At 36.7% G+C, this 18,519-nt stretch overlaps 1 protein-coding gene across 1 annotated transcript; it reads right to left on the bottom strand.

Annotated features, from left to right (window-relative positions):
* Positions 1-17,651: 17,651 nt before the first annotated feature.
* On the bottom strand, positions 17,652-18,053 carry LOC131155908 (uncharacterized). Its single transcript, XM_058109356.1, has one exon. The coding sequence runs from the start codon at positions 18,051-18,053 to the stop codon at positions 17,652-17,654; it is 402 nt and encodes a 133-aa protein (XP_057965339.1).
* Positions 18,054-18,519: the final 466 nt, after the last annotated feature.

Genomic DNA, 18,519 nt, shown 5'->3' with positions numbered 1-18,519 from the left:
TCAATAACTGTTTTGTCAAATCTAGGAAAACATATATATCATCAAAACATGGCAGAACATACAACATTTTCATAAATATATTTCATCTCATATAATAATAATACAAAAACATTCCTGGTAGGTTAGCTGGTTGTTATCATGTATTACTCCCACATGACTGGGTTGTGTGGCCTGAAGGCAGGACCTGACAATGGTTGACTGACCACTGTCAAGTCAAAAGTACAGTTTGTAAGTCTGATGGGTCTGTCAGACCTGGTCAGTACAACAGGGGCGCTCACACACTTTTTAAAAATCACATCGACCATCCAATCTCACACCACTCCGTACAGCGGCGTTAACACAAATATCATGATCATGATGACCATGGACGCATAGCAACGGTACCATGCAAGTGCTAGCCTAGACCAAGCCAACCAGGTTCTGATATCATATAACATATACTGAAATTGTGATACATAGATATTTTATATCATTAATTATTAGATCAATCATATCATTTTGCATATTTACGTATATCATAAAAAATCATTGCCCCGTACGCCAGTATTTCACATTTTACCATAGTTCGGCCTGTTCGCCGACAAATTATAGCACAACCCATATGTTGGCAAATCATTTCCGTAGCTTGGCCTGTACGCTGGCAAACATATCCATAGCTCAGCTTGTACGCTGGAAAATCATACACATAGCTCGGCCCGTACGCTGGCAAATCATACATATAGCTCAGCCTGTACTTCGACAAATATATTAAAATCTAGGCCCATACGAAGGTTTTCCATTATAAAAATCCGTACAATTCACACATTCCCAAAAAATAGTATTTCATAACAATTTTTACTCATGCCACACTAACAAGTTTTTCGCATATTCAACATACCATCATTTCCAACAGTATTTTTCCAAATATAAATCATATATAAATATATTTATTTTCTGAAATCAAATGCTATAACAATATACATATTTTCATAAAATACTAGTTTAGTTTATCCCTTTACCTGATTCCTGAAAAGCCCCTAAGAAAATCTATCCCGCACCCACAGGGTTTCTCGTTCAACACCCTAAAGTTCAGTATTTCTACGCGTATAACACTTCCTACAACTTTCAAATAACCAAATATTGAGTAGAAAGTCTTACCTTGGATTTAGGATGGCTTCCACCTCAGTCCCACCGACGATCCGCTTCGGCAGATGTGCAGAGAACTTTTCCAGGAGCGTCGTGGTGGCTTCAGATCCTCGAATCGATGTAGATCCGGCCTGAAATAAGAGAGAAGGGGAGGGAGCTGAATGGTGAGAGAAAGAGGGTTTCTGCGCAAGATTTCCATAAAAAAATCCGAGTTTTTCACTATTTATAGGGCTAGATTTGTCGATAAGCCACGTCATCTCGTCGACGAGTCCTTTAATAATTTCGTCAATGAAACTCACTCCTCGTTGATGAAATTTAGACTGCCCAAAACCTCTCTCGGTATTTCCTCGTTGACGAATCTTGCCTTCGTTGACGAACGCGAAGCGTTCGTCGATGAAGTCGACTACCTCCTTCTGTTTTCGGTTTCCATTTCCTTTTTTTTTTATTATTTAAATACCATTATTCTTCGGGTCGTTACAATATATATAATAACTAAAAAGATTCCTTAGATGGATAACTGAAAGTTATGATTTAACCCCTTATGACAAGGTTGTGCGGCCCGAAGGCCGGACCTAACCTGGCTGGCCGACCAGGGAAAGTCAACTGAATTCCAACAGTCAGATTGGCCCCCTCAACCCATATATGATGGGGAGCCTATCCACAATATAGGCATGATCGACTTCGAAATACCACATACTATCTGAGTAGTGGTTACACTCTAAACTGAATATAACTATGGTACCGTGCTTTGCTGGATGAATATGGTCCATCAGAGTCTGATACCATATATAAACAACTGATATTTCTAAAATATTGCTTTTACCATGATTTTGTAACAACTGAAATAACCATAATATTATATAAACTGATATGAATTAAACTGTAATAACTGAATATTTGAGATATCTGCATAATTGAATAACTGAAATATCTGATTAACTGTAGTAGCTGAATGTTATGATTCTAAGGTTTGTATAACATAGTATTCAGAAAATACTGTAAAATACAAGTTTCTGTACGTATACTATAAATCATGGTATTCTGAAAATTATATAAACCTTGTACTGATCTAATATTAAATTCATGCCACACAACTAAATATCAATATTATCAGGCTCTGAAAACTATATATATAGTCTAAATAACAATTTGTTAAAAACATATGATTTGTACTGAATCATAATAAAATTGCCTAGCATAGCATATTTCCCTTACGCGATTCCTACTAAAATCTCCTACTGTGACGGATCCTACACCCATAGGGTTTCCCACTCAAGACCTTGAAAACAATATTTACAAAAACAAAATATCACTATTTTTTCAACTACTACATTTGCTATAACTGCTGGAAAGTCAAATATTGCATAAAAGACCTTACCCTGAATTTGGGATGAAATTCAACTTTGTCCCACCAACGATCCACTCAGGCAGACTTGGAGAGAACTTTTTTAGGAGCGTCGTGGTGGCCTTAGATCATCAATCCGGCGACTAACGGAGCTAGAATCGAAGAGAGAAGGGAGAGAAACTGTAGAGTAGAGAGAGAAAAAAATATTTTGCTGAGAATTTCACTAAAAATCCGAGTTTAATACTATTTATACAATGACCTTCGTCGACGAGCCACGTCACCTCGTCGACGAGGTCAAGAAGGCAACTCGCTGACGAAGTCTGTTGCCCCCTTTACTATTCCATTTTCTTCTCTCTTTATTATTTAAATACCATTATTCCTCAGGTCATTACAATCCAAGTCTGCAAAACCTAGAAAACCTAGGCTCTAATACCACTTGTGACGCCCCGACCTGCCACGTGGGCCCAGGGTGCTAATTTAGTGACGTCTATGTACCTAATACCATATTCATTAAATAAATTCAGCAGAAATAAATAAAATATTCTCCAAAATCCATTACTAGAGTTCTAAACTTTTAACATACATAAAAGTCTCCCGATATCCATATTACATTCCAACCAAAAGAAAGAAACTAATTCCGTTCGTACGACCATATTACATATCTAGAAAACTTCCCACATAACTTAAATACAGTAGAGTTCTTACAGACACTCACAAAAATTAACTTGCTATCACCCTGCCCGGGGTTTGCTATACTCGACCTCGATATGGTCCTGAAAAGATAATTCGTATATTGGGGTGAGACACTTCTCAGTAAGGCAGATTAAGTTAATATCAGTGTGTGACCAACATGAATTTTAGTGTATACAAAAAACATTCCATTCTTCATTTAACCAAAAATAACAGTTATACATTATACTCACTCTGCACAGTTGAAAATACCCTTTCCATTTCCATCGTATAAACTAGTTCAATAATCATAAATACCATTTATATAAATTAGCATATATGCCTAAATGACACTCCCTGGAACTAAACACCATTTACTTCCCCCATGGCACGGGTTGTGCGGCCCGAAGGCTTGACTTAGCCCTGGGGGACCAATTCAGACTAAGTCAAAGTATCCATATGCTAATATACACTTGCAGGCATCCGCAACCCAGTTTTAGGTCCGATTGCCTTACCACTTCCTAGTCCAAACCCCAGGGAAGGTTCCACTTCTATGTAGGCTAATCGGCTAAAACCATCCTACACCTCTTTATTCGGTGTGGGCGCATATGACTAAATAATAATTCTCTAGCAACGGTACCATGCTTACAGCTGGTTCTAAGGGTTCTTAAACCATATCATGCAATTTAAGTAATAAAACTATAGTATAAATTCATTATATATGAAATCAGTCATTTCAAAAAACCCGGCCCTTGGCCGTCAAATAAACTTGGCCCCCGGCCATCAAGTAAAACCCAGATCACAACCATTAAATAAAACCCCGGCCCTCGGGCGTCAATTAAAACTCAGCCCTCGATCGCCAAGTGAAACTCGGACCCGACTGTCATATAAAACCCAACCTGCATTCGTCATATCAATATCCTGCATTTTTCACAAACAGTTCTAGTATGTTTCACAAACAGTTCCAGTATTTTCACAACCATACCCAAATTCGGTTATACAATAACCCCCAAATATTATTCACCTGCCACACGATTAGAGTATTTAAACGTAGTTTGATCCATAAATAATCAACAAGTACCTCATAATATATTTAATTGATAAACAACCGTTCACCATCCATATTATTCAAAATACTATATCATATATCCTAGGTTTGAAAAGTCCATTTTGAATAGTTGGTTTTTGAAATAACAATTGAAAACATAAATATACATACATACGAAGCAGTTTGATCGGTTCAACTTTCATTAAATCCTGACTTTTAGAGAGTTCCTACAACGCTCCTAAAGCCCACCCTATAACGATATGGAGCTTAAAATCTTGAATCCACATTTCCCCCAATTTAATAAACTCAAATCCCAGATTAACAACCATTAAATATCTCCAAGCCCATACACCCCATTTAACTAATTACATGCTAAACAGATAGTCCATTTTTACCCTTACCTTAACTTTGGAGTGACGCCTAGAAAGACCCAGTGAAAAAATCTACTATGCTAGACTTTTAGAGAAACCCACCTAGATCCTCATGGTAACTTCTGATCGTCGATTTGGGTGACGAACGACGAAAAATCATAGAGAGAAGGGGTGGGGGTGAGGGTTTAGAGAGAGAGAGAGAGAGAGAGATATTTAGGTTTCTTAATGAAGAAGAAATTTTAAAACCTTTTTATAGGCCGTTGACTTGGCCAACTTCGTCGACGAGTTGCAGAATGATGTTCGTCGATGAAAGAAGGGGTTCGTCGACGAACTTTAAGCTTTAAATTTTCTGTCATTTGGGATTTTTTCGTCAACGACGCTTGAACTTTGTCGACAAGACACAAAAGGCCACTCATCAACGAAAATAGAGGATTCGTCGATGAGTCCTACTAGTTTGCCCTTTTAAAAATTTTCCTTCCTTTTTTTCTTATCTTTTTCCTTTATTTTCTGGGTTTAGGTTCTACAGGCATCAAAATTCTTGATTGATATTGCTCTCATGTTGAGGTCTTTTTAGATTTTGTTGCTCAATCCCCTTATTATAAGTATTTTAATGGTGCGGGTTAACAATCTAGCCACACTTGAAACTCGCTTAAGTAACTCAAGCGTAGGGTAGCTCCTCTTGCTTTATGATTATGAATTCATAGAATCTTGGTCCCTATCCAAATGCTAGTTGAGATGCCATATGTAACGACTTGCCTATTTTTCCATATATATATATATATATATATTCTCTTTTCCACATAATAACATACATACTAATCTTGCTAAGCTGTCTTAGTTGTGATCAACCTGGACCCATGGGTACCAGGGATATATTTGTCATATAACTCTGATACCTAAGCAGCGGAAAATATAAAATCACATACATGCCATAAAACACCAGAAACCATACCACAGTTCTACTGAATCTGTCATATATATATATAGTCATCCACAAAAAAAAAACCCAAAAAGTATCATAGGGTCATATTCACAAAAACTCATCTGACCCTATCTCAACTACTTACCCTTCTGACAGGGTAGTTCGGCTAACTTCTACCGCTGTGGAGCTTTATCCGCCCTTCTACCTAAATTTCATGAAATGTTTGTATGGCTGTGGTGAGACACCTCTCAGTAAGGAAGATAAACTAATATTAGTGTGTGGCAACATGAGTATTTTTCGTGATATACATATAAATAGTACATAATTCATACCGAGTATAAACAGTTGTATCATATCTGAGTAAAATATGATTTAACATAACATAGTTTAACATACTAAATTTCTGTACTGCAAAATCATCTTATATAACCATATCATACATGAATTATTATCCTGGATAGATAATTAGTTAGCTATTGTCATGTCTTACCCCCCACATGACAGGGTTGTGTAGCCTGAAGGCAGGACCTAGCAATGGCTAGCCAACCATACTAAGTCAAAGATAGGTGTGTAAGTACGATGGGCATGTTCCACCTATGCCAGACTACTAGGGGAATTATGACACTCCCATAAAGCCACATCGACTGCCATCCCTCACTCTCTACATAAGATGTGTGGTAACACTAACATATTCATAATCGTAAACATATAGCTACGATACCGTGCTTCATAAAACTAAACTAACCTATCTGGGTTCTGATGACATATAATACATTCCATATTAAAACATAACTGTTTCATATTTCAGAGTAATATTTGACATAAACGTATTTCATGATTTCTTACATATCATATATAATTATGACATTTACGTTGACATAATTCATAACGTAAAAATCATGGCATTTATGCCGGCATAATTCATAACGTAAAAATCACGGCATTAACGCCGGCATAATTCATAACATAATAAACATAACCTCGTGCACTATTTAACATAATCTTAAAAACCATAGTTCCTGTATTATTTTTAGGGTGGGGTTTTCTTGAAAATTGCTATAACATGCTTATCTTGGAAAACTCATAATATTTCAATATAATATAATTTTCATGGAAATATTATACTCATGCCACACAAATGTACATAGCCTTATAAAATTATAATTTATTCTAAAATCATATTTTCATATAAAATGTGTTAAAATCATTTTCCTGCTCAACAACAGTATTCCCAAACATAATTCTATATCATACATATTTTCATGAAAATAAATGTGGTTTAATTTATAATAATTTCATGAAAAATACTGACTTAATTTATCTCCTTACTCGACTTACTAAGAAGCCAACAAAATATTCCAAACCTACACCCGTGTGTTCCCTAGCTCAACACCTTGAAATTACATTTTCCCCAACAAAACTTCAGTATTATTCTATCTAAAGCATTTTCCTCAGTCCAGAAACGCTAAATACCTTATAAAACTTAAAATACCCAACTTACTTAGATTTTTGGGATGGTGCCCAAGTTGGTCTAACCAACGAACTACTCTAGCAGACTTGAAGAGAATCTTTCTAGGAGTAGTGTGACGGCTTCCGATTATCGAACCGGAAAACGACGAAGCCAGAAACTTAGAGAGAAGGAGGGGAAGATGCTTGAGAGAGAGAGAGAGAGAGAGAGAGAGAGAGAGAGAGAGAGAGAGAGAGAGAGAGAGAGAGAGAGAGAACCTTGCATGAAATTCCTTCGCTGAAACTTGAGTTTGACATATTTATAAAACACAAATGTGTCAACGAGACACGTCACCTCGTCGACGAGTCTATGAAGGAAATTCGTTGACGAACACTTACTCCTCGTCGACGAGTTTCAGGACTTGAAATCAGCCCTCTCGGTAATGTCTCGTCGACGAGACACGCATCCACGTCGACGAGCCCAAGAAGCCTATGTGTCGACGAGCACTCTGCACTCATCGATGAGACCCTACTGAAATCCCTTTTTGAAAAATCCTTTTCTCTCTTTCCTTTTATTTACTTAATTTCTATAATTATTCGGGTCTCTACATTCTCCCCTCCTTATAAAATTTTGTCTTTGAAATTCACTATTTGTATGGAACACCATCCTTCGAAGAAAATGAGTTACTTATTTTATTACTTACCCTCACCTGTGGTGGAGGAAAACCGTGGTTACATCAGGGTTCTAGGACATTACAAATGCATAAAAGAAAAATTCCTCTAAAACCAAAACACTACCTACTAACAGAAAATTATTACATGTACTAACTAACCTGCACAAAAGATACTTAACATACTTACCAACATCTTTCTTTAATTACCGCTGGTCCTCACTAAATGAGTGCGGATATTTCTATCGTATTTCTTCTTCAAGCTCCTATGAAGCTTCTTTCATCACATGATTCTTCCACAGGACTTTTACTAATGGAATCCTTTTATTACGCAATTCCTGTTCCTTTTTGTCTAAGATCTGCACTGGTATCTCCTTATAAACAAGTGAATCTCTGAGTTCTATCCCTGCATAACTGATCATATGAGAGGAATCTGGGACGTATTTCTTCAGCATAGAAACATGAAACATGTCATGTATTCTGGATAAAACTGGTGGTAAGGCTAATCGGTAGGTAATTGACCCCACTCTATCAAGAATCTCAAAAGGGCCAATAAACCTAGGATTTAGTTCACCCTTCCTCCCAAACCTCATAGTACCTTTCAATGACGCTATTTTTAGAAATACATGGTCTCCTACTTCAAATTCCAATTTTCGGCGGTGATTATCTGCATAACTTTTCTGCCAACTCTAAACTGCACTGATTATTTAATAAGTTGGATTTTATCGTATGCTTGCTGCACTATTTTTGGTCTCAAAACTCGCCTCTCACCTACCTTATGCCAATATAGAGGAGAACGACATCTCCTACCACATAACGCCTCGTAAGGTGCCATACTGATGCTGGTATGATAGCTGTTATTGTATGCAAACTCCACCAGCGGCAGATACTAAGTCCAACTACCCCCAAAATCCAATACACATGCCCCGTAGCATATCTTCTAATATCTGAATCATCCTCTTTGACTGCCCATCCGTTTAAGGATGAAATGCCGTGATGAATGACAACTGAGACCCCAGAGCCTCCCTTGCAAGTTCCTCCAAAACCGTGACGTGAAACATGAGTCTCGGTCTGATACTATAGACACTAGTATTGTGTCTGTACTGTGCTATGCTGGCAGTGAGGTGTGTGTGGACGATGATGATGATGTCAAGGGGTGGGGATGCAAAGATGATGCGGCACTTGTTGTAGAGGTAAAGGCGAGATGGAGATAGGAGGAAGGAGGGCTGTAGCTAGGCATGAATGTGAGAGGAGAGAATGAGAGTCTACAACTACGTGAAGGCCATGGGGAGGCTTAGGTTTTTTCTTCTTTGTTTGGTCTCCACCCCAAAACAGACGTACCTTCCTTCTTGTTTTCCTTCCTATTTATTAAAAAACAAACCCTAAATATCTAAAACCCTAAGTTCCCCCTTTTTTTTATTTTTTATTTTCTGGCCAACATAAAGTCCAAAAATAAAAATAAAAACAAAGACTCGATCTAAAAATTCTGGGACTCAATCAAAATTTCAACAAATGAAAGACCCGACCTAAAATATCTGGACTCAATTTAAAAATATAGGGACTCTAAAAATAAAAGATTCAAATTTGAAAAATGTTGGAAATCAATTTAAAATATCCAGGATTTGATTTAAGAATATGGACTCCATTTAAAATGCCGGAACTCATTTTAATACACTCAGGATATAAAGTCAGCTTTTAAGTACACTAAATTTTCTCACAATGGCCTAGTTAAAATTGGGGTGTCTACAACATGCATAAACCTTCATGCATGCACATTCAAACTTTAATGCTTAGTATATCACATGCATGTTCACATATCCATGCATCCACATACACATGTTACATGCATGCATTTTTTACTCACTCACTCTCTCTCTCTCTCTCTCACACATACACACACACACAAATATATATATAGATACACACAAACACACACACACACACACACACACACACACACACACATATATATATATATATATATATATGCATGCATACACACACATGATACATGTACAAATCCTCATGTACCTATATGCATGTGACGTACATTCAAAATACACACACTAATACAAGCACATGTATATATAGATGCATGCACATTCATGCATTCATACACATTCATATGCATGCACATATATATGCAAATCATGGATACACTCATACACATGTGCGTCTCCATACACACTCATGAATGTATGGATGTATACTCTACACTTCATGCATGTATACTCTAGCATTATTATGCATCCACACATCCATGTGTGCAAGCAAGATACAAACATCATTCAAGGTCATAGGCACAAGCATGCAAACATACGTAAATACATATTTTACATCCACAGACAAATGCATATATGTGTACGTTAACATGCATTAAACCACACATGCTCATATATGCCCTTACATACACATACAGGTAGCATACTTATCTACACTCACACATATTTATGCATATATATCCATACACATAATTTTAGTTATTCACACATGCATTTCAACTCACATGCAAGCACTAATGCACACACTAATCACTTATGCACATATATCTATATGTATGTATACATTTACATTCATTCAAGGTCATTCACAAACACACTATACATGCATAGACATGCATTTTTATTCCTATGTACATACAAACACACCTACATATGTGAAAATCTATATATGTAATCATATGTATGTAAACCCACAAACTTGTGTATTCACAAACGTACCACATGCTCATATCCAACTATTTCTGCATGCATGCATATATACACTCATACATCCATACTCACCCACGCATATATATATATATATATATATATATACATATATATATATATATACATATATATATATATATATAGAGAGAGAGAGAGAGAGAGAGAGAGAGAGAGAGGAGAGCTCTTGGGTTTGCAGGGGGTTCCCCATTTTCTTTGTATTTGGGATCAAGGGGGTAGGTGGGAGGTTGTATTTGGGATTAATGGGTGAGGTGGGAGGGTAGGATAGTGAATGGATGATGGGTGCATGGAGGGCTAGCATGGCTGGACTTTAAAAGGGGCTTGAGGAGTGTGTGTGTGTGTGTGTGTTATCGCGCACGTGCACGCGCACGTGAGCTTGCCTATTTTTTATAATTATCTGCCCTAAAGTGACGTCATCTCCTACTCTCTACATTTATACTCACATTCGCATGCACTTGGATGACCATGCATAGGTGCATGCACTTATGTACCAATTAATTATTACATACTTCAAATTTATTGGTTTATTTTCATAATTGTAGAAAATCACAACTAGACTCAAAAAAAAAAAAAAAAAAATTTCAAAAATTCCAAAAAGATGGCAAAGCGGCTAAAAATGTTAAGAAAAAAAAAAAGAAAAAAGAAATCCCAAATAGATAAGGGACTTCATGATTTTTTTACAAAAATCATGAGACCTCCCTATACCCTTTCAAACAACTTTCGACCATTCTATACCATCCTAAACCATCAAAAATGTCTTAAAAGGATGAGAAAGGACTTGGAATGAAAAAAAAGAAATCGGTCGAGAGGTGGGATAATTAGGGTTTTGGATTATCTTAATTTTTGGCGTAGTGTCTAAAGTTAGTATAGACAAAATTCATCGCTGAAAACTGTACATAGTGAATGTTTTAAGAAATTTAAAATGGTTGTTTTCTTATCTTTACACAAGGTCTCAGGGTTTCACCTTTGACTAGAGGTCCATGTGCTGTGATGGTGTTGACCTTATATGTCACGCTCGGTTTTGATAATGACAAATACTCCTGTATCTAATGAATATCTAGTTCATGTGTAGGTCTATATTAGCATACATGTTGATGGCACGTGAAAGCTTAAAGTTGGAAGACCCACTTCATTCGTGTTGTAATAATATATATATATATATATATATATATATATATAGTAATTAGGATATTTGGTTTGTAATAAGCACACACAACACATGCATGGTTTATTATGTAAGCTCAAACGAAATACGAACTAAAAGTGACCGTAGAATGACCTTAGGATTACCCTTCGGTCGATCGACACCAGAATTTTTCAGTGTCTTCAAAATTGGACCCCAAGTGACCTTAGGACACTCACCCTAGCACTTGCATGTATTAGGAACTTGAATAGGGTGAATGTGTGTTGAAACGGGACCGAAATGCACACTTTGTGCATTTTCAATCGACCGACCAAGGCAGTTCATTCTGTCCCGATCGACTGAAATAGGCCTGAGTCAACAGTTGACCAAGACCCTATTCGAACGAACCAAAGTAGTTCAAATCCCCCGGTCGAACGAAACCTTCTTTGGTCAACAATTTGACCATCTGGTCGACCGAGTCAACTTTGTACTCCAACTACCTGGTCGACCGAGGGTCCTCGGGAAAAATCCCAATGGTCTGGTCGATCGAACCAGCCAGTTCAAAATGGTCTGGTCAACCAAACCTCAATAAAATGAAAAATTGCCTTTGGAAAGGCACTTTCGATTGACCGACTATTCAGTTCAAAAATGCCCAGGTCGACTGAACCATATGAGATCTGGTCGACCGAAACCTTTTTGGTCGATCGGACCTCTCCGGTTGCACATCATTTTTTACGCAGTTAATATTTTTAAACAAGGTTAAAATGTTTAAAATATCATTATACTTTTCTAACAATTCCTAATAGTTCCCCAACGGTCAAAAATCATAGGGTGTTTATATATACCCCTTCATTTGGGAAAATTAGGAAGTTGATTAGCAAAAACAAAAATCCAAATTTCTCTCTCAAGCAAAATATTTCCTATTGCTCATACTCTTTCCAAATCCACTCAAACTTACCTTCTTCACTTCTTTGTATCATTTGTAAGTGTATTGAGTGTTTTTATTTAGAGCTCTCTCATTTCGTGAGTGTTTGAATTGATTTTTACGAGAGCATAACCTAAGTATTCTTAGGAGGCTTTTTAGATAAGCCTACCCTAAGAAGACTTGTGTTGAACTTCCAAGTGTTGCATTCTCATTGCAATATCTTAGGAAATTTGTATTTGTTTTTGGCTTGCAAAAATATTTTCAAACTTACTCAAATATCTTGTGGTATTCATATTAACATATATGAACTTTCATATGCCAATCTAAATACATTAGGGACTTGCTAAAGAAATTTAATATGGAAGAATGTAAAATTCTTGGAACACCCACGAACTCTTCCATTAAGCTTGATAAAGATGAGGAAGGAATCCCTGTTGACGTAAAATTATATCGTGGCATGATTGGGAGTCTCCTATACCTTACTGCTAGTAGACCTGATATTATTTTTAGCGTATGTATGTGTGCTAGGTTTCAGGCTGCTCCTAAGGAATCTCATCTAAAAGTTGTTAAACGAATTCTTAGGTATCTAGTTGGGACTATTAAATTAGGATTGTAGTACCTTAAGCATACTACATTTGAGATTATTAGTTACACTGATGCTGACTTTGTTGATAGTAAGGTTGATAGAAAAAGCACTAGCGGCACTTGTCATTACTTAGGACAATCTCTTGTTTCTTGGTTCTCCAAGAAATAAAACTCAGTTGCCTTATCCACAGCCGAAACTGAATATATTGTGGCTGGAAGTTATTGTGCTCAAACTCTCTATATGAAACAACAACTTGTGGATTTTGGATTGCACTATGAAACAATATCGATTAAATGTGATAATGCTAATGCAATCAACATCTCTAAAAATCCTATCTCACACTCACGAACTAAACACATTGAGATTAGACATCATTTTCTTCATGATCGTGTGCAAAAAGGAGATGTGGTTCTTGAGTTTGTATGCACTAATGAACAGTGGGCCGATATATTCACTAAACCACTACCCGATGATAGATTCATACAAATTAGACGTGAGTTAGGCTTAATGCATAGTAGAGAAGCTTCCTAAACTTAAAAGTCTCATAACTTGCATAATTTCTAGGGGGGCTCTCTCATGGAAACTTTTCAAGTCTTAGCAAATAATTCTATTGTTGACTTATCTTCTTGCTTGAGACTTTATGAAAGTCGATTATTGATTGTGTGCACAGTTCATATTTCTATCACATGCTTATATTGATTTTCATCTATGTTGCACAATTTGTCTAATTCATGTTCATATTGATATTTTATTTGCTTGATTGGACCATACTGAACTGTTTGAGTAGTTGTGGATAAATTGTTAGGAAATTTCAACTCAAACAGGTTACACTTATACAGGTTTTCTTTTGGAAAGTCCGATTTACAAACGGCACCCTGCCAAAATTTTCAAAAAGTCTTTCCAAAATTATTCTTGTATAAATGTAATAATCACCCATTGCCTAGGATTTTAATTCAAATGGCCCTTTTTGCTGTTGCCAAAATGGGGAGATGGAAAGGGGCAAAAATAATGGGTTTATTTAAAAATACATTGGATGCATATCGTGAGGGGTAGCCTTCTTCGGCTTAACTCTATATTTTTGCCAATCGTATTTGTCATCATCAAAAAGGGGGAGAATGTTGACCTTATAGGTCACGCGCGGTTTTGATAATGACAAATACTCCTGTATTTAATGAATATCTAGTTCATCTGCAGGTCTATATTAGCAGACATGTTGATGGCATGTGAAAGCTTAAAGTTGGAAGACCCAATTCATTCGTGTTGTAATATATGTATTCAATGCTGAAATTGGTCTGTAACAGTAATTAGGATATTTGGTTTGTAATAAGCACACACAACACATGCATGGTTTATTATGTAAGCTCAAACCAAATACGAACTAAAAGAGATCGTAGAATGACACCGAAATTTTTCGGTGTTTTCAAAATTGGACCCCAAGTGACCTTAGGACACTCACCTTTGCACTTGCATGTATTAGGAACTTGAATAGGGTGAATGTGTGTTGAAACGGGACCGAAATGCACACTTTGTGCACTTTCGATCGATCGGTAAAGGCAATTCATTCTGCCCCGATCGACCGAAATAAGCTTGGGTCAAAAGTTGACCAAGGCCCTGGTCGATTGAACCAGAGTAGTTCAAATCCCCCGGTTGACCGAAATCCTCTCTGGTCAACAATTTGACCATCTGGTCGACCGAGTCAACTTTGTACTCCAACTACCTAGTCGACCAAGGGTTCTCGGGAAAAATCCCAACAGTCTGATCGACCGAACCAGCCAGTTCAAAATGGCCTGGTCAACCAAACCTTGATAAAATGAAAAATTGCCTTTGGAAAGGCACTTTCAGTTGACCGACCATTCAGTTCAAAAATGCCCAGGTCGACTGAACCATATGAGATCTGGTTGGCCAAAACCTTTTTGGTCGACCGGACCTCTCCAGTTGCACATCATTTTTTACGCAGTTAATATTTTTAAATAAGGTCAAAATGTTTAAAATATCATTATACTTTTCTAACAATTCCTAATAGGTCCCCAACGGTCAAAAATCATAGGGTGTTTATATATACCCCTTCATTTGGGAAAATTAGGAAGTTGATTAGCAACAACAAAAATTCAAATTTCTTTCTTAAGCAAAATATTTCTCATTGCTCATACTCTTTCCAAATCCACTCAAACTTACCTTCTTCACTTCTTTGTTTCATTTGTAAGTGTATTGAGTGTTTTTATTTAGAAGTTTGCTCTCTCATTTCGTGAGTGTTTGAATTAATTTTTACGAGAGCATAGCCTAAGTATTCTTAGGAGGCTTTTCTGATAAGCCTACCCTAAGAAGACTTGTGTTGAACTTCCGAGTGTTGCATTCTCATTGCAATATCTTAGGAAGTTTGTATTTGTTTTTGGCTTGCGAAAATATTTTCAAACTTATTCAAATATCTTGTGGTATTCATATTGACATTTTTGTGAAAAGATATTTGTATTTGATATACTAATCTTTGTGACAATATTTATTCAAGTTTATATCATTTGCTGAATACAAAGATTGCTTAGCTTTTGCAAACCAAGCATATACACTAGTTGAAGTGATTGACATATTCTACTATTTGAAATATTTGAAACTTGCATTATATCTTTGTTTAAGCATCTTGATTGAGAACATATTGAAATACAAAGATTGCTTGTTGACACTCTCACGTACGCATTACACTGATAGAAAATACCTTTGAGAGTTGAACTATCTAGACCACACAGAGCTTACATTTTAAATCATCTATGGTGTATGTGATTGAACGCATTTGGGTACAAATCTACTTTACGTGAAAACACTTTTTTATTGTACCATTTGATTCTAATATCTGAGTGATTCCAAGCATGGCTTAAGGGGGCGGTAATCCAGCCCGGTAAGGAATGGTGTAAAGGTTGAGGTCAGCCATGTGCTAATTGACCTAGTTTGTATAGGTGCCGCTCCACCCGTTTAAGTGAGCAAATTATTGTGATAATCCTTGTGCTAGTTAGCCAAGGCGGGGACGTAGGCAGTTGGCCGAACCTCGATAACATATCTGCGTGTCACCCTCTTTTTACTGCTTTCTAGTGCTTGTGTGATTGATTAAACCGCTTTACTTAATTTCTAATACATTTATATTACTTGCACTAGAAGGATCATAAGATTGTGAATATACTACTGTTAGGAGGAATACCTAGGGGATAAAATTTAAAAATACCAATTCACCCCCCCTATTGGGATCACGGTAAAGCTAACAGATGGTAGCACCACCATTACACTCAAGGGCACATGATCCCCTTCAACATTGTAAGGGTTCAAGGCACATAGTGTTGCCTAGAACGAGTTGTCAAAACTTATATTTTTATGTTTTAGGGAATTTAACTAATTCCTAAAGATGGCCTCAAAATGTTGATGTAATAAAAATGCACTAATTAAGATGATCTCTAGCTCATCCTTGCACCAATATGTGGTTGACAAAAGCAGCTTGAATGCTTGGAAAGCTAGAAGTGGCCTCTATAGAGCTTCTCTATGCATAAGTCACCTCCTATTCATACAAATTATAAATAAGTAGTGTTAGGGAGTTTTGAAGAGAGGGTTGCTTATAACCTTTGAGCCAAGGGCCTTTAAATAGAGGATCGAGCCATAGGTAGTTTCTTATTGTGGGGAATTAAAAACCACCCTTAGATCATATAATGATTTTGTCTATTTATTTACTCTCCACTTTCTACGTAGGTATAGCGAGATCATGACTTATAGAGGAGGCATTATTTTATTAAAAGGAGTTAATTTTCCCCTTAATAGTGAGAATATTAATCGTAGTAAGTATTTGTATTTCTATAATGTTTTCCATTGATTTGATAATTGGATTGAATATTTATTGGTTTGATCGTATTCAATCAATCTAGTATCCTAGTTAGTACTTAAGGCATGTGTCCCGATTTGTTTATTTGTGTTAGTATGATTGATTTTGTGTTTATTGATTGATTAATTTTGAGTTGCACACTCTATTCATGCCCTACCTCTCTCGGGTCGCACCCAGACCCAAAAACAATTACATATATCTAGTTAGCACAAATATTTCAAAACTAATCATAATGAACCCACATTAATTTTTATGTTTCAATTTTATAACATCCCAAAATCTACATATTACAAATCTAGAATTTCACTATTAAATATCTGGTTGTTATTAATTTGATCGTATATCTTTTGTCCAATAGCATATAGTAATTTTGCAATGAAGTAGAGCGGCATCTTAGTGGCCAAAAATAAATTGAGCTGAATTATTAAAGTACATAAACACTGAAGTATAACAAATCAATCAATTAAGTAAAAATTCAATAAACAAAAGCATACTATACAACAATATACAATTATGGGTCGTGTTTCCCATGACTATATACAAGTGCACACGTACACTTTAAAGACCATTTCGGTTGGACTACACAGCCATCAGATACGGGCATATATACTGGCCCCTTCCATTAAGATATCCTGTATTATTATTATTATTATTATTATTATTATTATTATTATTATTATTATTTCTTCAAAAATAAACAAATAAAAAAGAAGATGTAAAATTTGCAATGGAGATCCCTCTCATAAAACGCGAGGTCCATGGATCCATGCACGACCAAATCAAGAAACATACAGAAATCAAAGAGTCACCAGCTTCAGTTCTCCTGATGACGTTTTCATGGCGAAACTGAACTGAAGCTATTTCCTCGACAGTAATGGAGTTCCAAGGAGACTTGTTTTTCAATCTGAAGCTGGCGATAGAAGTTAGCTATGAACATCTCTGCTCTCTTATCTATGTCTTCTTCCATGGGAGAGCTTCTGGTTCGTTCCAGTCTCCCAGAATACGAATCCGAATCCGAACCCGAACCCGAATCTGAACCCGTTTCCGCTTCGTCTCCGTAGGTGCAGGCCCTGAGGCCCGGCCGGTCGCGGAAGCTCAACCTGCGCCTGCCGCCGTAAGTCGAAACGCCGCCGAGAACAGAAGCCAGATTCCACCGGTTGACACTAAAGCTCAGCAGAAACGTTAGCTTCTTAACTGCCCTCCTTAGCCTGCTCATCAGCAGCGAGCAGTTTTCCATTTCTATACTTTCCTCAAAAAACTTGCTAGGAAGTATATATGTATGTATATGTTAATGCAATATTGTGGACTAGCTGTGGAGAATTAATTAATAACGCAGCACAGGAAAAGGAATTGAATGAGAGCTTAGATGTGGTAGAAGTGGACATATATACACACACACACACATGAGAGAGATCGAGAGAGCGAGGGAGATTTTCATGGAAGGTGGAATAGGTAGAAAGCGTGAGGAAGGAAGGGAGATACCGTGTGAGGATGGCAGCGCGCAGGGATGGCTAGCTTGAAAAGAAATTGGATTAGAATAAGGGAGGCTAGTTTGAAGACGGCTGCGTTTAATTAGAGGCAGTCATAACTTTGATCGCTTCTAAATAATCTCACTGATAAGACATAAATAATTAAATCAAATTAAATTAATCTTTCTAGACATTAGATTCGGCGAAATCAGCAATATAAATGTATATATGGAA

The sequence above is a fragment of the Malania oleifera genome, chromosome 5 (genome assembly GCF_029873635.1).
Source record: "Malania oleifera isolate guangnan ecotype guangnan chromosome 5, ASM2987363v1, whole genome shotgun sequence".
Taxonomy (NCBI): Eukaryota; Viridiplantae; Streptophyta; class Magnoliopsida; order Santalales; family Ximeniaceae; genus Malania; species Malania oleifera.
The sequence above is the reverse complement of the archived record's forward strand: the minus strand, read 5'-3'. Positions and strand labels throughout refer to the sequence as shown.

Excerpts from the sequence above, each read along its gene's own strand:
- LOC131155908 (XM_058109356.1), bottom strand. The coding sequence starts at position 18,053 with ATGGAAAACTGCTCGCTGCTGATGAGCAGGCTAAGGAGGGCAGTTAAG.